The sequence below is a fragment of the Musa acuminata genome, chromosome BXJ3-5 (genome assembly GCF_036884655.1).
Source record: "Musa acuminata AAA Group cultivar baxijiao chromosome BXJ3-5, Cavendish_Baxijiao_AAA, whole genome shotgun sequence".
Taxonomy (NCBI): domain Eukaryota; kingdom Viridiplantae; phylum Streptophyta; class Magnoliopsida; order Zingiberales; family Musaceae; genus Musa; species Musa acuminata.
Genome location: NC_088353.1, coordinates 40,087,501 through 40,107,767, shown reverse-complemented (window position 1 = coordinate 40,107,767; position 20,267 = coordinate 40,087,501). Strand labels below are relative to the sequence as shown.

At 39.5% G+C, this 20,267-nt stretch overlaps 3 protein-coding genes across 7 annotated transcripts; 1 reads left to right on the top strand and 2 right to left on the bottom strand.

The window, feature by feature from the left end:
• Window positions 1-7,094: 7,094 nt before the first annotated feature.
• On the bottom strand, window positions 7,095-8,801 carry LOC103985534 (dormancy-associated protein homolog 3). Of its 2 annotated transcripts, none has more exons than XM_009403258.3 (3): window positions 8,406-8,800; window positions 8,219-8,321; window positions 7,095-7,420 (listed from the first exon to the last, which is right to left on the bottom strand). In XM_009403258.3, exons 1-3 carry the CDS (start codon window positions 8,671-8,673, stop codon window positions 7,393-7,395), a joined length of 399 nt encoding a protein of 132 aa, XP_009401533.2. In that variant the 5' UTR covers window positions 8,674-8,800; the 3' UTR covers window positions 7,095-7,392. The 2 variants fall into 2 exon arrangements, with proteins under 2 accessions (XP_009401533.2, XP_065006179.1); XM_065150107.1 differs by lacking the exon at window positions 7,095-7,420 and adding an exon at window positions 7,509-8,056 and having other exon boundaries at window positions 8,406-8,801.
• A 4,377-nt stretch (window positions 8,802-13,178) lies between these two features.
• LOC135638266 (protein SMALL AUXIN UP-REGULATED RNA 12-like) lies at window positions 13,179-15,111 on the top strand. Of its 4 annotated transcripts, XM_065151325.1 has the most exons (4): window positions 13,191-13,302; window positions 13,860-14,023; window positions 14,227-14,744; window positions 14,841-15,111. In XM_065151325.1, the coding sequence occupies exons 3-4, from the start codon at window positions 14,309-14,311 to the stop codon at window positions 14,867-14,869; spliced, it is 465 nt and encodes a 154-aa protein (XP_065007397.1). In that variant the 5' UTR covers window positions 13,191-13,302; window positions 13,860-14,023; window positions 14,227-14,308; the 3' UTR covers window positions 14,870-15,111. The 4 variants fall into 4 exon arrangements, with proteins under 4 accessions (XP_065007396.1, XP_065007397.1, XP_065007395.1 ...); XM_065151324.1 differs by lacking the exon at window positions 13,860-14,023 and having other exon boundaries at window positions 13,179-13,302; XM_065151323.1 differs by having other exon boundaries at window positions 13,860-14,744.
• A 142-nt stretch (window positions 15,112-15,253) lies between these two features.
• On the bottom strand, window positions 15,254-17,699 carry LOC135638426 (putative pectinesterase 63). Its single transcript, XM_065151540.1, has 4 exons — window positions 16,975-17,699; window positions 16,632-16,881; window positions 15,524-15,740; window positions 15,254-15,413 (listed from the first exon to the last, which is right to left on the bottom strand). The coding sequence occupies exons 1-4, from the start codon at window positions 17,623-17,625 to the stop codon at window positions 15,254-15,256; spliced, it is 1,278 nt and encodes a 425-aa protein (XP_065007612.1). The 5' UTR covers window positions 17,626-17,699.
• Between the last annotated feature and the right edge of the window lie 2,568 nt (window positions 17,700-20,267).

Sequence of the window (20,267 nt, the reverse complement as noted above, 5' to 3'; positions counted from 1 at the left end):
AAATAAATCATGGAAGGCATTTAATAATTCATCGAAAGATAAATCAGCATCTAATAAATTCATTACCTCCTCTTCGATGGCCATAAATGCGTAATGAGCAACTTGCTCGGTGTTGGATTCTTCTTCCTCAGATGCGCTCGAATCATCCCATGTTGCTTGGAGCGCCTTCTTCTTTGTTGTTCTTTTCTTGACTTGGGGACAATCACTTTTGTAATGTCCCGGCTTTTTACATTCATAGCAGATTACTTGGTCCTTCTTAGGTTCAAGTTTATTTTTCACATCGTTTTTAAACTTGTTTCTTTTGAAGAACTTTTTAAACTTTCTTGTCAAAAGTGCCAAGTCATCATCACAGTCCTCATCACTTGAGTTTTCTCTCAAGTGGCATTCAGAAGTTTTAAGTGCCATATCCTTCCTGTTCTTTGGAAGGATGTCTTCTTGCTCTTCATGAGCTTTGCATGTCATTTCGTAGGTCATTAATGACCCGATTAGTTCTTCAAGAGGGAAATTTCGCAGATCTTTTGCCTCTTGAATGGCGGTGACTTTAGGATCCCAACTCTTAGGAAGGGATCTTAGTATCTTATTAACAAGCTCAAAATCCGAAAAACTCTTTCCGAGTCCTTTTAGACCGTTGACGACATCCGTGAAACGGGTAAACATGTCGCCAATGGTTTCACTCGGTTTCATTCGGAAAAGTTCAAAAGAATGCAGCAACAGATTGATTTTTGACTCTTTCACTCTACTTGTGCCCTCGTGGGTCACTTCAAGTGTGTGCCAAATATCAAAAGCAGTTTCGCAAGTTGAAACACGATTAAACTCGTTTTTATCAAGTGCGCAAAATAAGGCATTCATAGCCTTTGCATTAAGAGCGAAAGCCTTCTTCTCCAAATCGTTCCAATCGATCATTGGAAGAGAAGATTTTAAAAATCCATTTTCAACAAGGTTCCACAGTTCAAAATCCATAGAAATAAGAAAGATCCTCATTCGGGTCTTCCAGTAAGTGTAGTCCGTTCCACTGAACATGGGTGGACGTGTAATCGAATGCCCCTCTTGGTTTCCGGCGTATGCCATCTCTCTTGGGTTTTAATCCTTTAGAGAGTTAACCTTGCTCTGATACCAATTGTTAGGATCGAGAGCACTAAGAGGGGGGGGGTGAATTAGTGCAGCGGAAATCTTATAATAATTTAAAAACCAAAAGCTGCGTTCGTTCAAAAACTATTGTGATGCAAAAGCAAATTCTCAGTTTGTATCTAAGTGCAGTTTGCGTCTAAGTGCAAATTGCGTTTAAGCGCAGTTTTGCGTCTAAGCGCAGTTTTGCGTTTAAACTCAGATTTACGTCTAAATGCAGATTTATGTCTAAACGCAGATTTACGTCTAAACGCAGTTTTACGTCTAAACGCAGTTTTACGTCTAAACGCAGTTTTACGTCTGAACGTAGATTTACGTCCAAACGCAGTTTTACGTCTAAACGCAGATTTACGTCTAAACGCAGTTTTACGTCTAGACGCAGATTTACGTCTAAACTTTGAAACTCGTTTGTATACTCACAGAAGGCAGTATGCAGTTGAAATCAAGACGTAAACGTGAACTGAAATCTGATGATTGAGCGAGGAAAGCCGATTTACGTCTGAATGCAGTTTTACGTCTAAATGTTGAAACTCGTTCTTAAAATCGTAGAGGACAGATTGCAGTTATTAATAGGATTAAAATGTAAGCGTAAACTGCAAGGAAGCTCGTTCGTAAAAGCGCGGAAAACAGTTCTGCAGAATCAAACGTAAACGTAAGCTGTAATGTATGAAAATATGAAGTTACGTCTGAATGCAGATTTGGAAGAACAGCTCTTAGAACTTGTTCGTGAAAGCGCAGAGAGCAGTAGTGATGAGGGAGGTTTGCAGTAATGATAAAGTACTCGAAATTAAACGCAAACCAGAGATTTAGAGTGGTTCGGTCAGCCTTGACCTACTCCACTTTTGGCTTCCTCCACCGATGAGGTTGCCGACGTCAACTAGGTGCCTTCCTTCAATGGGCGAAGGCCAAACTTCCCTCTTACAATTTCTTCTCCTTTTGACAGGCTTAGGAGACAACCTTTACAGACCTTTCTCTCCTCACTTTACAATTGAAAACTTGAAGAACAGAAGGAGGAGACTTAAAGGCTTTACAACACTTTTGAGCTCTTAGAATCACAGAAAAGATCAAGATTTCGGTATTGGTCTGTGTCTTTTCAGTGCTGAATGGGTGGGGTATTTATAGGCCCCAACCCAATTCAAAATTCGAGCTCAAAACGATCAAATCGATCAAATCCCAGAATTCTGGGATCAGGCGGTTGCACCTCTCGACTGGAGAGGTGGCACCGCCTGGCAGAGCTCGAAGACTGAGCTCTGCCGATTGCTTCTCTCTGCCAGAGCTCGAAGACTGAGCTCGATGGTTGCATCACCTGGCAGAGCTCGAAGACTGAGCTTGGTGGTTGCATCACCTGGCAGAGCTCGAAATCTGAGCTTGGTGGTTGCATCACTTGGCAGAGCTCCAAACTGAGCTCAAGCTGATGCACCATTCTGCCAGAGCTCGAAGACTGAGCTTGGTGAATGCATCACCTGGCAAAGCTCGAGACTGAGCTCAGGCTGATGCACCACTCTGCCAGAGCTCGAAGACTGAGCTCGGTGGTTGCATCGCCTGGCAGAGCTCGGAACTTGAGCTCTGGCGGTGCAACCTCTTGGCTGGAGCGGTTGCACCTCCCAGCCTTGCAACCCTGGCGGTTGCACCTCCTGGCTGGGGCGGTTGCACCTCCCAGCCTTGCAACCCTGGCGGTTGCACCTCCTGGCTGGGGCGGTTGCACCTCTCAACCCCACAGCCCAGGCGGTTGCACCTCCTGGCTGGGGCGGTTGCACCTCCTGGTGCAATCAGGGTCCGAATGGTTCACTCCATTCGACCCACTTTGAATCTTTTCAGGGGCCCAATTGCCCCAAGATTAAGCTAATGGGATCACTTCCCATTTTCATGCTTAATCATCGTGCTAACTACGAATATCTCTAAGACAACTTCTGCAGCTTTGCTCCGATGCGTCAATCGCTTCTTCCGGCGAGTTTCCGGCCAACTTCCGTCGATCAACCGATAACCTTCGGTGATCCTTCTGCGGACATCCGGCATACTCCTGGACTTTGCGACGATCCACTTGGCGAGTTCCGACGAGCTTCGCTTGGCAAGCTTCTGGACTTCTCGGATCTGTTCTCTCTGAACCTCCGACGACCGTCCGAACTTCCGTCGAACTCTCGAACTCCCAACGTGATCATGATCTTGACTCCGGCGCAACTCCTGCTGCTTGTCTTACTCTCATCGTAGTTAATCCTGCACACTTATCTCAACACATAGATTAGATAACAAATGATAATTGACTTCATCATCAAAATCCGAGATTCAACAGATTAAGCATGAAAATGGGAGGTGATCCCATTAGCTTAATCTTGGGGCAATTGGGCCCCTGAAAAGATTCAAATTGGGCCGAATGGAGTGAACCATTCGGACCCTGATTGCACCAGGAGGTGCAACCGCCCCAGCCAGGAGGTGCAACCGCTTGGGCTGTGGGGTTGGGAGGTGCAACCGCCCCAGCCAGGAGGTGCAACCGCCAGGGCTGCGAGGCTGGGAGGTGCAACCGCCCCAGCCGAGAGGTGCAACCGCCCAGAGCTCAGTCTTCGAGCTAGATTGGGCGGTGCAACCTCCTCTGCCAAGAGGTAGCACCGCCAGAGCTCAAGTTTCGAGCTCTGCCAGGCGATGCAACCATCGAGCTCAGTCTTCGAGCTCTGGCAGAGAGGTGCATCAGCCTGAGCTCAGTCTCGAGCTCTGCCAGGTGATGCAATCACCAAGCTCAGTCTTCGAGCTCTGGCAGAGAGGTGCATCAGCCTGAGCTCAGTTTCGAGCTCTGCCAGGTGATGCAACCACCGAGCTCAGTTTCGAGCTCTGCCAGGTGATGCAACCACCAAGCTCAGTCTTCGAGCTCTGCCAGGTGATGGAACCATCGAGCTCAGTCTTCGAGCTCTGGCAGAGAGAAGCAATCGCCTGAGCTCAGTCTTCGAGCTCTGCCAGGCGGTGCCACCTCTCCAGTCAAGAGGTGCAACCGCCTGATCCCAAAATTCTGGGATTTGATCGATTTGATCGTTTTGAGCTCGAATTTTGAATTGGGTTGGGGCCTATAAATACCCCACCCATTCAGCACTGAAAAGATACAGACCTACACCGAAATCTTGATCTTTTCTGTGATTCTAAGAGCTCAAAAGTGTTGTAAAGCCTTTAAGTCTCCTCCTTCTGTTCTTCAAGTTTTCAGTTGTAAAGTGAGGAGAGAAAGGTCTGTAAAGGTTGTCTCCTGAGCCTGTCAAAAGGAGAGAAATTGTAAAAGGGCAGTTTGGCCTTCGCCCATTGAAGGAAGGCACCTAGTTGACGTCGGCAACCTCGTCGGTGGAGGAAGCCAAAAGTGGAGTAGGTCAAGGCTGACCGAACCACTCTAAATCTCTGGTTTACGTTTATTTTCGAGCACTTTATCATTACTGCAAACCTCCCTCTTTACTACTGCTCTCTGCGCTTTCACGAACAAGTTCTAAGTGCTGTTCTTCCGAATCTGCATTCAGACGTAAATTCGTATTTTCATACGTTACTGTTTACGTTTACGTTTGATTCTGCAGAACTGTCTTCCGTGCTTTTACGAACGAGCTTCTTTGCAGTTTATACTTACATTTTGATCCTATTGATAACTGCAAACTTTCCTCTACGATTTTACGAACGAGTTTCAGCATTTAGACGTAAAACTGCATTCAGACGTAAATCGGCTTTCCTTGCTCAATCATCAGATCTCAGTTCACGTTTACGTCTTGATTCCAACTGCATACTGCCTTCTGCGAGTATACAAACAAGTTTCAAAGTTTAGACGTAAATCTGCGTCTAGACGTAAAACTGCGTTTAGACGTAAATCTGCGTTTAGACGTAAATCTGAGTTTAAGACGTAAATCTGAGTTTAGACGTAAATCTGCGTTTAGACGTAAAACTGCGTTTAGACGTAAGTCTGCGTTTAGACGTAAATCTGCGTTTAGACGTAAATCTGCGTTTAGACGTAAAACAGCGTTTAGACGTAAATCTGAGTTTAGACGTAAACTGCGCTTAGACGCAAAACTGCGCTTAGACGCAATCTGCGCTTAGACGCAAACTGCACTTAGATACAAACTGAGAATTTGCTTTTGCATCATAACAGTTTTTGAACGAACGCAGCTTTTGGTTTTTAATCGCTGTAAGATTTCCGCTGCACTAATTCACCCCCCCCTCTTAGTGCTCTCGATCCTAACACAATGCCACCCATGGATTTGTTTGACTTATTTTAAAAAATATATAGCTACATATTGAAAGATCAATCCTAATTTTTTAAAAAATTTATTTGTACATTCGTGAGTGATTGTATGAAAAATATGATGTGCGGTGTCACAGACTATAAAAATACAATAAATCACTTTAATATTTTTTTAAAAAAATATATTATTGTATATCATTTTATTTATTTAAGATCTTAGGAGATTTTTGGAAATCAAATTCAATAATATTTCATAAATCATAATCCACAAAAAAATATAAAAATTTTCATTCTAGTTTTTTAATATGTGTAATTCATTTTTATTGAACACGAGTGTGAAAAAATAACCCTCTTGATTATTAAAAAATGTTATTATTTCTCGTATTACTCTCAAATGAGATAATCAATGTGATATCAATTTTTATGATTTTACTGATACTAAGAAGGAAAGTGAATTAGCTTCTATAAATTTAATAAACTTTGAAATGTTAACTGAGGAAAGAAGCATATACTAATACTGAGAGAAAGTGAATTAGTGCTTGTCAAAGCTTCAAAATTTTGATCAAGAGAATAATTAGAGACAATGATAAATATATACATAAATAAAGATAAGAAGCACAAATAATTAATAATTAATAAAGATGTAAATCAAATTATAATGATTCAATCATCTTGACAGATGTTCAATCGATACCGACCAGTGAAGATTAACAATCCCTTAAGACTTTCTTCTTTTAAAGATTTTTTTTAAAACTAAGTAAATCTTACACTTAAAACACTACCCTTTACAAGGAACAATCTTCCCAATAGAATATTTCTCACAAATTGAACGACACAAGATTTCTTTGCATTGTCTCAACTCACCAATTCATATTGTGATTAGACCAGATGAGTGTAGACTTAGGACAATTGTTCATCCAAGGAGTGGATGATTACAAAATTTCATTGGCAGTCAGACCTTTTTGGACCAAGTGTAAACAGGAATTTAATACCCCTTTTGATCAATCCATGGTCATGCTGGCAATGGGATCCTATCATGCTTCTTAGCCAAGCAATCAGTGTGGGCAAACTAGATTAGAGAGATCAGTGAATCAATCATAAATGGTACAACCTTTGTATGCAGACAATTAGAACTGGCAGATTGTGACAAAAGAACCTGGGAGTTCAGTTTAATCTGTTTGCTACTGTTATTAGTTCTTGTTTTTATTTTTGAGAAAAAAATAGTGTTTATTTCAAGCTGAGAACAAGATCTGAAAGCAGCTTCTTATTCCAGAGAATTGATCAGATTACAGATAACTGCAGTCTTTTGAATTTTATTTTCCCTTGTATATTTTGGGTTAACAATTATATATAATGTGAAAGGTAGATCTTGCTTACTATGCATTTCTATTCAAGCCAAATGTATCAAGCAAAAATATATACCTCCATATGGCTTATACATCCACCTCTAAGCACTCACTGGCATCATCTACATAGCACTACTGCTCTCTGTTCTTTGGAGACTTCAGTCCATCCTTAAATTTGATACTAAAAAGAGGTCTCCAAATCTAGACCAACTACAGTTAGTAAATGCTTAAGATCTCATTTCTCTCTCAATACACACCATCTGACACTAAAAATAAGAAGAAGAATACTTTTCTTTTCAGTAATTAAAGATTGTGGAGCTCTCACTACCAGCTGATATTGCTAAGCTACATAAAAAAATTATACTGGACTATCTTGATACAGGAATTCTAATCATGGAGCAAACAGTGATTTCAAGCACAACAGCTCTGATAACATGCACTGCATTATCCATCATCACATCCACATACCAAGACTCCATTCATTACAAACTGATTGCACCCTGCTTGGGTTTCTTTTCACACCTCCAAGTTCTCAGACACCCCCTTTCTCTCTCTTTTTCTCTCTTCCTCTCTTGTTCTACATCCACTTCCAACTTTATTGTAGTTACAAAAAATCTGCATACATGCTAGCAAAAGATATAATCTTCACTTACTGCATCTTCTTCATATTTTGCTGTTTCAGCTCAACATTTTTCCTCTTTTTTTTTTTTCTCTATATGAGTTTCAACTGTCCAGAGAACTTATCACCACCCTACATGCAGTAATTAATAGAACAATTAAAACCAAATTAATGCAAGAATATTATCATTTGGATGCATACACAATATGCATAGCCATCATGAAGAACGAAGAAAGGTATTTTTATTCTTGATTACATGATATAGAAAAAAAATAAAAAAGAAATTCCAGACAGGTTATCACCATCCTACATGCAGTATTTTACACAACAATTAAGACCTATATGATAAGGCAAAGAAAGAAAAGATCTTTTCCTCCATCTCAACTGTCCAAAGAACTTGTCACCACCCCACATGCAGTACTTAGCAATTAAAACCAAATTAATCCAAGAAGATCATCCTTTTGGTTGCACACACACACACACACACACACCCATATTACAGGTGCCATCTTTGAAGGAAAAAAGGGATTTATTTGTTGTTAATTAGTTGATACTGAGAAGAAAAGAAAAGAGGGGTCTTTCCTCCATCTCATCCTTCATGCAGTTTATATCACAACAAATAAGACAAATTAATGCAAGAACATCATCATCTGCTTACACACATATATCATGTGCCATCTCTGATTTTTAATTAGTTGATATGGAGAAGAACAGAAAAGAGTTTTCTCTACATCTCACTCTCATCTATCCAGGGAACTTATGGCCACCCTACACGCAGTAATTAGCATATCAAATTAACGCAAGAAGATCATTGTTTGGATGCACAAAATAAATATATATACATACATATATAATTTTAATTAATTAATTAATTAATTAATATGGAGAAGAAAAGAAGAGAAAAGAGGGAGATTAATGAACAGGACGAACCAGTCATAGACGGTGGGGCTTCTCGGCTCGGCAGTCTCGACCCCCTCGGCCACCGGCGTCGGCTTCCTCCGGAGCCTCTTCCAGTCTCCCCTCGGCGTCGGAGCTGCAGGAGGAAACAAACAGGTAAAAAAAAGACGGATCTTTTTCGGAATTCTCCTTGCCCCACAGGGTTAGGCGGCAGACTCACGGGAAAGAGGGGAATCAAGGGCGCTCCACGGGCCCCGAGGCGACGAGGCGGCAGAAGACGTCGGTGAGGGCGGTGCGGCGGAGGCGCTGCCCCGGAGGATGGTGATGCTCCGAGTGACCTGAAGAGCGACGGGAGCTGCTGCTGCTGCTGCGGCGGCAGCAGAGAGTGAGGAAGGGGAGAAGGAGGAGGACTTCCGGAGCTTGCCGAGGCCGGTGTCCGGTGGCGGCCCGGCGACGGTGTCGTCCCACAGGTGGTGGAGAAGACTCATTCTTCCTCTTTCCCCTCTCCGAGTCCGTTATTATCACTACTGTCGTTATTATTGCTCTTAGCAACTGTTACAAACACTGTCTCGGTTTGTTACCATGAATTATCGATTCATGGAAGGCATCAGCAAAGGTCGAGAGTGTGCGCATTTATAGAGGGAAACGGGTTTTTGGATTTTGTGGAAATAATTATTATATATATATATATATATATTTGACCATGTGTGATTTGACTTAGCTACGTGTTTTTTAGCTTGATCAAAACACGTATATGATGTGATCGCTACACGTATATGATAGGCGATGATGTTTTAGGTGCAAATGAATGACATGGTATCTAATTTTGCTAATTTAATATAAATAATTAAATAGAATACAATTTTTTAGTAGACACCTTAATAAAAAATATACCTAATCAAATCAAGAAAGTTGTGCTACCATTTCCTCTCTACCATTTGATTTTTTTATTAAATTAAAAAAGAAGATAAATCACATTATTCTAAATAATTTTTCGATAAGTTATTTTAGAATAGATTATTATAGTAATGAATCCGACTCACTTAACAAAAATGGGATATTTGAAATCTCATTCTAAAATTTTTTTCAAGAAAGCTAGCTTATGTTAGTCGGTAAAAACTTGGACGGTCGATAACTAAATCGATCGTACGTTAGATCAAATTTTTATTACTTATTTTTTAAAAAAATTAGGATGTAAATAATTTTTTAAACCGTAAATTTATTGTGTTAAACCTCTTATCATTAGGAGGAAAAAAAAAAAGGATGAACTTTAAAGTAGAAACACTCAATTAGATTAACAAAGTGGATCATTCATGCAATTAGCCGCCCTCAAACAAAGCAATTAGGGTTGTATACTTGTATGACTTTTCCACCCATCTTTGTCTTCCATGATGACCATCCAATCCATTTCAAGTGAACTTTCCAAAGCAGATAAAAAGTTACATGATCCATAAAGAAATAGTCAAAAGGCAGCATTAGGTTTTCATGGAGGGAAATATCACCAGAAACCTTCCAATGATGATAAATAAAAAAAAGAGTGCATTATTGGGAGGCAATGACCTAAACATGTCACCATCTTCATCACCCTATTTTCTGCACCAATCCAAGAGTCAGGGTTAGGTATCCATTCCTGTCAGTGGTTGCTCTTGGTTGAAGGCATTGTGAGTGGAGATAATGCCAGAGATGGTTGAGACTATCATGTATTTATGAGTTTGGAATGCCAAAACTTGCAATCAAACACTATGGGGATGAGTCTTACTCTTTGAATTGATTAGCATCACTACACACATCAACAACATCTTTTCTGTGATGGAAAAAACATGAACATAAAATTAAATAAAAATTTCTGTTGTTCATGACAAATTAACTCTCATTCTTCCACTTGAATGATTTTTAGTTCTGGGCATCAGATGTATTCAAAAGGATTGGAAAATAAATAATAAAATTAATTTTTTATACCTTTAGTTTCATGTATAACCATTAAAATTGGATTAATGATATTGGCTAATGGATACTGATCTAGTTCATCTTTTGGGATAAATCTGACTTCCATCTCATCCATTGCAAGCCCTTATGAGATATGATCCAATTAAAAGAGATCAGTTAGCCAATATGTGACATGGGAAAGCTAAATGCAAAGGAGTATTAGCCACACTTCAGAGGGAGTAATTAGTATTTGACTAGGCTTTAAAGAATTCTTGAATAATGGTAATACATGATTAATTATTGTGGCAGCTATGTTTCAGTAAGTATGACTATTAAGCTCAAGTTTAGATGTTAGGAGGACCACACAACCTTCTTTGCTGGACTTCATCTTTTAGAGTCAAGATAAAGAAATAGACAACTTTACTTCAGTGGCTAATCCACATGTCACTAAAGTAATCTTTTTTTTTTTTATAATTTTCTCTCTCAAAATATATGATTGTAAATAAAATTTATTGTTGAAGACTTTAAATCTAAACCTTATCCAATAAGTACCAAAGATATCAATCAACTTAGTTCATATGACATTTAGCTGTTGATAATAAGAACATCATTGTTTATTTAAAAAAAAAAAATTATTTATTTATCATAAGGTTTCAAACATACAGAAAAAAGGTAGAGAAGAAATTATAAATGATTGTCTGCCACAGTGGATAAGTTTGAATTGACACAATTTTCATGTTATCTTCAAACTTATCTGATTGCTTCTCATTTGTCCCATGTTAATGATCTTGACACTATTATCTGAGTGGCTTCTGTTTACCCTGCAGTTCCTATACAGCAAAAAGTGAACATGTCTTTCTAGTATCATAAGTGCTGCCATGAACATAAAAAAATTATTATAAGTGCTAGTATTCTTGTTGGTTACTCCATAGTTTATGCCAGAATAATTGAATTCATGAAATGACAGTAACACAAGAAATGCAGATCTGAGCTTGTCATGCATTCCTTTACAACAGTTTCCATGCTCAGATATATTCAAGTTATCTATCTGTACCTCAACTTGGAATCTAATACTCTTTCAACTTTTTGTTTGCATTAGAGCCTCTGAAGTGTGTCACAAATAGCCAAACAATGATGTTAATCAAAGACAAATATGCTGAATTTGAGTTGAAGCCTCCAGCCATGCTGCTAATCATGGAATGTTAGGTGAAGTAGGTCCATCAGAAGTGGATTCATTTAGCTTCATCAATATGGTCCAGTGAGACTGTAATAGTTAGGATCATCTTAATCTTCTACAGAGAACTGGTGGACCAGTTCTCTGTAACAATTAGAGAGAATTGAATTCTTACACAACATTAAAAGCTTTCACAAGCATGAGTGGTTGCTCATGAATTGCCTTGTGGACCCAAGTATGAGTGCTATCTTCAAATTCACTGAGTCTGAGATCTCATGGCACAAGTGATGGAAGGAGGAGAAGACTGAGAAAGACTTCATTTAGATGGAAAATAGTATACATACATTCTCATGTCCTTGTTGAAAAGAGTCAGTCAACATCAGAGGCTCTTAGCACCAAGCATTTGGATCTGTACCACCACCTTGGAATTGTTCAGCCCCTGTTCATCCACCAAAGCCATTACAGACTGACTACCTATTGTGTGGACCATGGAACATGACAGTCCTCTAAAGTCTAGACCACATGATCCCTGAGAGCACCTTTCCTGGAAGCTCCAACAAGATGTGGCCACATTCTAAATCAGAATGGTGCAGTAGGTATGTAATCCTTTTCTAGTGATTTCTCAGAGTATGTAACAAGTCATTCCTCAGTTCTTTCTGATGTCCAGTTCAAAGGTTTTCATCTTTTTCTGAAGGCAGCTTCTTGTAAGATACACAACCAATTCCTCAGCTTAAATCATTCTTCTAATCACCACCTCACAGCATTCTGTCAAAGTCTGCTTGGAGGAGGCTATTTCCAAGATTTCAGTACTCAAATCATTTTAATTCACCTGGAAGCTTGCAAATGAACAATCATGCTTCTTTTCTGCTAGCATATCCTGCAAACTACTTATTTTGCCTTTGCAGACATTCGAAAGAAAATGGATCATGAAGACAGCAACCCCTTCTACACTGTGCTGGTTCAGTCCACTGGAAGATCTCAATGCAACAAGACTGGTAAATAAGGTCAACTCATGAAAACAGCTCATCTGTGATTCTGCCTTGTGCACTGTGCCATCCCTTTCCTTTTACCTCAAAACAGACTGCTTGAGCAAAGCATAGTAAGGATCAGAACTATGCCATAAAACTCAGTTGGTACTGCCTTGTGCAGTTGGGCTTCCAGCACACTCCTCTACATGATCATAACCTACTGCTTAGTTTGATTCTGGATATAGTTCAGATCAGGCCCATACCTCAGTGAGGTCTTATAGTTCATAGGATCATAGGCTTTACATAGTTTCGTCCCAGCTTATGATGTAAAACGAGTACATAAATTTTCATCATCGTCATTGTGATTCAGACTCATTATAATTTCACGGATGTGAGACTATTTCTTCATCTCCTTTCGTTTCCAACGAAATCAAAGCATAGTGAGTCATAAATAACTCTTATTACTATTATATTATCCCTATCATAACTTTAATTTCCTCCTCTCATGATTCACACTCTATCCATCTTTTATCTTTAAGAATAAATAGAGAAAAAAAAGGAAAAAGAAAGAGAGATTGGATGCATCAATCAATGCGATCACGCTCTCCAAACTACGCTTTTGACGTTGTCACGTTCGATCACGGAAAGGAGAAAGGGATCAATTCTGATCAAACCGATCTCAGCCGTTGGCAGCGACATCGACGGACACCAGCGAGGCCCTCCCCCAAGAAAGCCTTCCTTTCGGCGCTTCAAGATCGGCGCAATCGAGGTTGACGTCTGCAGCGTTGACCGGGTCTGCGTGGTCAATTTTCATCTTCCCATGTTGCCCTCGGTGGATATCACTTGTGTTAGGGAGAGATGAGAGAATAAAGCAAAATATAGGGATAAATTCGTCATTGGGTGACCTTACCTTTACTACAAGGTGTGTTCTTGCTCCCTACAAGGTGTTCTTTGTCTGTCTTCGTCTCAAACCCACTCGTCTCCTCATTCACAATGGCAGCTTCTCCTCTCTGCATGCAATTATCTTGCCATCTCTAATGCCTCTTAAGGTAATAACAGCAAAAAATTTGCTTGCTTATGTATATATATATATATATATATTTGTTGTAATTTGATCTCCTTGCTCTGGAATGTAGTTTGCAATGAATTGTAAGTTTTTGGAATTTATGCAAGATTAATTTAAGTTAACTGTAGGTTGATCAAGATATCTTCGAAAGTAATTAACCATTGTTATTCTTATGCCCAAATCTATCAATGGTAAAGGAAGTATTGTTCTCCTTATTTCCATTTCAATGCCAGCTCTCATGATGGAATAGGTGGTAAAGGTTTCTGGATTCTTTTTTCTGTATAAGATGTTGTACACTTCAGGTTGTTGATGCATCAAAGTAGACTCAAGTTACAATCCTTCAAGACCTGAATTAATTTTTGATATGTGAAGCATAAATTGCAGGAAGTATTGCAGATTTGTTGCTGTAACCCAGCAATACAGGAACTGAAGCACATAATATTGTTTTAGGAGCTCTAACAATCCGATCTAATGTTATTCACCAGTTTTTTTTTGTTCCAGATATTATATTTAGATGCCTAAATCCGAATAACTTACCAGGAACTGGAATGTTTGTAAGAAGAATTCACATGTTGCATCACAATCTGCTATGACAGAAGATCTGAAGATGGTTTCTGAGAGATGAAATCTTGCTGTGTCTCAGAATCTTTACAAGATTCATGTTAGTACAATCCATGATCCTGTCTTCAGATCCCTGCTGTAACGTGAGTCACTAGATGTCTACTTATTCCTGGATCCAGAAGAGTAGTCTGTAGTGAATCTTCTGTCATCAGCAGTAGAAACCAAACCTTGTTGTTGATTAGAATCTTCCCCTCTGTATCATCTTCTTATGGTAGGTCGTATGATCTTGTAATTTGTTCTAGAAATACCTTATGATCTCTATGTTGCTCTTTCTGTCTCGGGTCAGAGCTATGAATGCTTAAGGCCACTGAAATCCATCATCACTTGGCGTTCTGAGTCCGACCATCACTGGTTTGGGACTTGCAGCCATGGGTGAGGAAGCTGGGAAGGTGACTAGTATCTGGCAGATTGTGAGACTGCGAGAGATCCTTCAGAAATGGCAGTCCATCGCCCTCGGGCCAAAAGAGGACCGGCACAGGGCGTCCGGGATCCCCCCGACCGTCAGCAGCCGCCTAAAGGACGTGTGCGTCCAGTGTGACTCCGACGAGGAGTGCTGCCAGAGCCCGGAGGCGCCGCCGGATGTCCCCAAGGGGTGCTGCCCAGTGTACGTAGGACCAGAGCAGAGGAGGTTTGTGATTCCGACGAGTTACTTCAGCCTGCCGGTGTTCAGGCTGCTACTGGAGAAGGCTGAGAAGGAGTTCGGCTTCGATCACAAGGGCGGACTCACCATCCCTTGCGAGATCGAGACGTTCAAGTACATCCTCCAGTGCATGGACCGGCACGGCAAGGGCCTCATCGATGACGGTAAGAAAGCTCAGGCTTTGTCTTCCTTCAAGTGCTATGCATGAATGAATCACTGTGAACGTTGAGGTTTGTTCGAACTGCTCTCTGTCATTGCAGAAGGAAATCCAACAGGGCTCGAGGACTGAGAGCGCTTGGGATTGTTCTTAGTCAGCTACAGCATTCATAGGGATTGATAGAACTTCCACTTGGTGGTATGTGCTAAGCTTAAGGAGAGCTCTGAAACATGTTTCCCCCTTCCTTGGATTTCAGGGGAGTTGCTGGGATTAAGCTGTGTAATCCCCCCCCCAACATAGTTTTCGGAAAATGGTACTGTGAATCATGTGATGATTGATTGGAAATGCAAATGCTTGAAAAGCTGCTTTTGTGATGACTACTACTAGTACGCTTTTGGAATCCTTTTATTCTCCAAATCGCATGGTCTTGCAACCAAATCGCATGGTCTCCAAATAGAACAGGAAGAAGCGACCAAACATGGCGCAAAGAGGAGAAGGAGATGACATGCTGAGCACCTAGACTGCAGGGGGAGGAAGAAGCCATGATTGTGCTTGGATGAAGTCCATGGTGAGGAATGGCCTTGCCTGCTTATCATTGAGTAATCTGGCATAGTTCACACGCCCATCGGTAACAGCCCCAGGTCCCAAGCACTTGTACTCGCCAAAGTACACCGTCCTGGTGGTTCAAGATTAAGTGCTGGCTCACAGCTCAGGGAAGAAAGGCCCAAGACTGGGTGGGATTCACGTGCAGGGAGGGAGATCAAGGGAAGAGATGGGTGGCGATACCTGTTGCGGCCGGCGACGCCCTTGTTGTCCCAGCCTCTGGGGTCGATGAGGCGGCCCATGTGGGTGTAGGAGAAGACCACCCTCGACATCTCTCGCCATGCCCGGCTCAGGAATGCGTTCCCGGTGCCTGTGATGTTGCAGTGGATGAAGGAGAAGCCACTCTTATCTGATGGATTAGATCTCGCTTGTGCTGTAATGTAGGCGACATTATCTGCCACTGATTCGATTTCACAGTTCTGTAAGATTTGTTGATTAGATGGAAGTTTCTATCACCGAAAATGTTTCTTTATATATATATATATATATATATATATATATATATATATATATAAGCAACCATCTCATTGTTTATTTTATTTTTGATTTGATTTTGTTTTATTGCACTTATCTTTTTTGGCTTATTGGCATTAGACCAAAGCTAAAAGTGTTTAATAAATTGGAAAAAGAGAAGCACATTACTACCCATTGTAGTGGATGGAGTATTGGAATGTTTGTATACAAGAGAAATCTAAATACACTCAATTAAACCCATGTTTGATGTTAGTTTGATTAATTTAGCCATAAATGTGCCTTAAAAATCCATAAGTGCATTAATTTTACTCAGTGTTTGGAACCTACTAAAGTAAAGTATGTCAGAGTAACCTAAGAGCATTGATTTGGCATTCTTCTAATTTTGTTAATGACACATTAATTAGGCTTCAACTTTAAATTAGATGAAATACTATAATTAATCAATTCCAAAAATTAATTAATCAATCTTTTAAAAAAATTGTTATATTAAATTATAGTTACTCTCATTTGTGGATTCAAACATGAGACCTATCACTTGCAATCCAATATCACAACATCACACTATATTATTATCCTTTACTCTAAAAGTTAATTGATATATATATAAATATTTTGTGTCATTCATTCTTCTCCATGCAACACAGAAAAAACCTCTTTTACTAGAAAGAATACTATAATTAATCAAAAAATCAAATAATTGATCTCAGCAAACTAAATTATTAATCTACTTTACAAAAGGGATTAAATTTACACATACATATAGATTCCATATATGCTTCTTTTTTTCCTGTGCATGTAATATGGATTCTTGTTCAGCCATTAAGTGTGCAACAGAGAGGAAGCAGAAGGGAGTATAGAACCTGGTAGATGGATCTGCCATTGCCAAAGATGAAGTCGACTGTTCCCCTAATGAAGCAGTTCTTGAAGAAATGCCTGCCGGTGTCATCGCAAAGCGTGTCTTGGTATCCGTAGAACTTGCAGTTGTAGAAGGCTGCCATGTCCCCCGATATCCTCATCGCCACCGCTTGAGCTCCCTGCACTCCGTCGCTTGGCATCGGTGCCGTGTTCTTCAACGCCGCGAGACGCATCAGAGCAGGTCAGTTAGTTCTATGCCTGTGAAAACCCTACTGCGACTGCTTCGGTCTCTCAAGACCGCCTACCTCGAAGATCACGTTGCTCGCGACGAAGTAGCTGGACTCCACGGCGACGGTGGCGCTGTTCGCCGTCCCGTACCTCGCAGCCGTGCCGTCGAACGATATCGTCGGCATCGCACCGGGTTGGCCGTAGAACGTGACGTACGGCCTGGACCGGTCGACGAGGATCTTCTCCCGGTAGACCCCCGGGCCGATCTTGATGACGGTGCGGGCGGTGTTGCCGGATGGGATGCTTTTGACGGCGTCCGTGATCGTTCGGAAGTCTCCGGTGCCGTCCTTCCTCACCGTCACGACCCTCCCGCTTCGCTCCGTCACTGCGAGGAGTGGTTCTAGGGTCGGTGCACTTGGTGGTTCGAGGTTGCCCAAGTCAGCGGCGGCCGCGAGGGCGGGGAGGATACGGAGGCAGAAGAGGGCTGCAAGGAGGGCGGCCGGAGAGTGAGCTTGTCCCAATTGTCGTCTCATCTTCGATGGAGGAGGAGGAGGAGGAGGAGGAGGAGCATGAGAAGGAAGGAAAGAGAGGTGAAGGAAACGAATAAACCGGTCCAGCTTCTTATGTGATCCTTCTCGCCTGCTACGGTTACCAAACATGGCCATATTGCCGGTATAACGTAACTGAGGCATCTTGAAAGGCCACCATCCAACACAAATTGTTAGCATGATATTATTAGGGTTAGTAAGTATTTTGAATTCCTAATGCTAATAAAATTGATTAGAAAATAAATTTTTTTGGAGGAAAAAAAAATTAAATATGGAAAGAAATCTTTAGAAAATATATCTTAAAGGGGGAAAGGGGAGAGAAGACGTAGGAGAAACACTGTGCATATAAAGTTTCCGGTAAATATAGAAAGGCTGAGGAAAAATTATTGAACTCTGTGATTCACAAAGCTTAATGAATCCATATTGAGCCTATGAGAGTTGATATGTCAAAGTAAAGGAATAAGAGAAAGAAATCAGAATTTTATCTATCTAAATTATCTTTTAAAAAATTTAGAATTTCCCAAAGGTATTTGTCGATGATCAAAGTATATTTTTCGATTTAAGTTTATTTTATAAAAATTATTCGTCAAAAGTTGCACACTATTATGTCTTATTTTGTGCATCAATTTAATCGTTTACACTTACATGTAAAAAAAAATTGTTCAATATATTTTACTCTATAATTTACAACAATATATATTTGTTTTTCATGCTAATCTAAAACTTACAATATATATCATAGGGTTAAAGTCCATTTTGGCCCTGTGATTTTGTTCATGAACTACTTAAACTCTTATGGTTTACTTGTATTTAGAATAACTCTTACATTTTTTAAAACATAACATATAAATCCCTTCCGTCGAATTTGAGTTTTCAAACGTTAGAATATGCTTACATGATATGTTGACTTATAATAAATCATTAATATAATGATACATATAATTTAAGTTTAAAAAAAGATTAATGTCCATTTTAGCTCTAGTGGTTTTGACTATGGATCACTTAAGCCTGTATAATTTACTAGTGCCTAAGATAACCCATATATTTTCAAAAACGTAGTATGTAAGCCCCTCTCGTTAAGTCTAAGTTAACAGACGTTAGAATATCATTATATGACATACTAACTCATAATAAATTATTAATATAATGATATATATAATTTAAATAAAAAAAGGATTAAGATCCATCTTATCGAGGAAAAGGAAGCGACAGAGACCATAGTAGTGGATGAAGGCGGAGAGGCGAAGGTAAGAGAGAGATGGACCATCACATCATAGGCACGATGAGTGAGGGTGCAAGAGAGGATGGAGTGGGAGGCGGTGGAGACAAAGACACCTAAGAGGAGGAAGAGGTACTAGGAGACCACTACGTACCTAGCTCGAACTGGTCAATACACATCCATCTAAGATATGACTAGAAGCTCCTGAGGTCATCATCAATACGGAAGAAATTGTATGTGTACAATGCCCTACTAAGCAATAGTAGCTCGGTGTTGCTATTGGTGGTTGCTTTCACAATGATGCCTCCTCCCACAATTTATGATGGTCTTAATTTTTTTTTAATTTAAGTTACATGTATCATTATATTAATGATTTATTGTGAGCCAGCATATCACATAAGCAGACTCCAAAATTTGTTAATTCAAACTTGACAAAAGAAACTTATATGCTATATTTTTAAAAATATAAAGATTATTATAAATATAAATAAACTATAAGGGCTTAAGTAGTCTATAGTCAAAACGATAGAATCTAAAATGATCTTAACCTTTTTTTAAATTTAAATTATATGTGTTATTATATTAATAGTTTATTATGAGTCAGTATATCACGTAAACAAACTTTAATATATGTTAACTCAGACTTGACGGGAGAACTTATATGCTACGTTTTTTAAAAATATAAAAGTTATTTTATACATAAGTAAACCATAAAAACCTAAATGGTCCATAACCAAAATAATAAAGATTAAAATAAACCTTAACTTTGATTCATAATAATAAAACCTAGATCGAATAACTTACAATAATCATAAACTTATAATAACTAACTTACAACATGTGAAACATTCCGTCAAACGAATACAATAATTTTGCAATCAAACCCTTCCAAATTGAACTTAGAATAGTGATAAGTATGAAGCAAAGCTACAACATCAAATTGATACGATGTCATGTCACCATGTGATTATTTTGATAAAGGCATCTATTGATCTCCATCCTAAAGGGGCAAAATCATGATCCAACCCAGAGACAATTCCTCGTGAGCCAGCTTACTTGTGCGAATGAAAATAAATAATAACTTACTATGTCTTGACTAAGCTTCTTTATTGGAGATTATTGATAAATATATTTAATTTCATATCAATTGAGGAATATAAAAAAAAAAATCATAAGAGTAAAACCATGTGGGGCTCACTGGATAATTCCTCGAAGATAAATAGTGATTTATCACCCTATAAACTAACTCAATCAGCTTCCTCCATCCAATAAGAGACTAAATTGGGGTCCTAGTAGGTCACCTTTTCTCTTTGCTTTCTTTTGTTTCTGGGGTCCTTTACCACATCAGTGCATTGCATACATAAGAAGCTTCAAGATATTTAAACCAGGGCAGTAGTAATAAAAAAAAGAATATATTTCTTGTTTCTTCTCAAAACTGCAACAATCTGCTATCTAGAAATTTAATGTTCAAAGTAGGCCAACTTTATCTTTCAAACAAGATCATCAACTTGATCTAGTCTAAATAGATGTCCTAATAAAATAATTTTCTCTTCATGGAAAAATGTAAACAAGACACTGATCTCCATATTCTTGTTTGAAACAT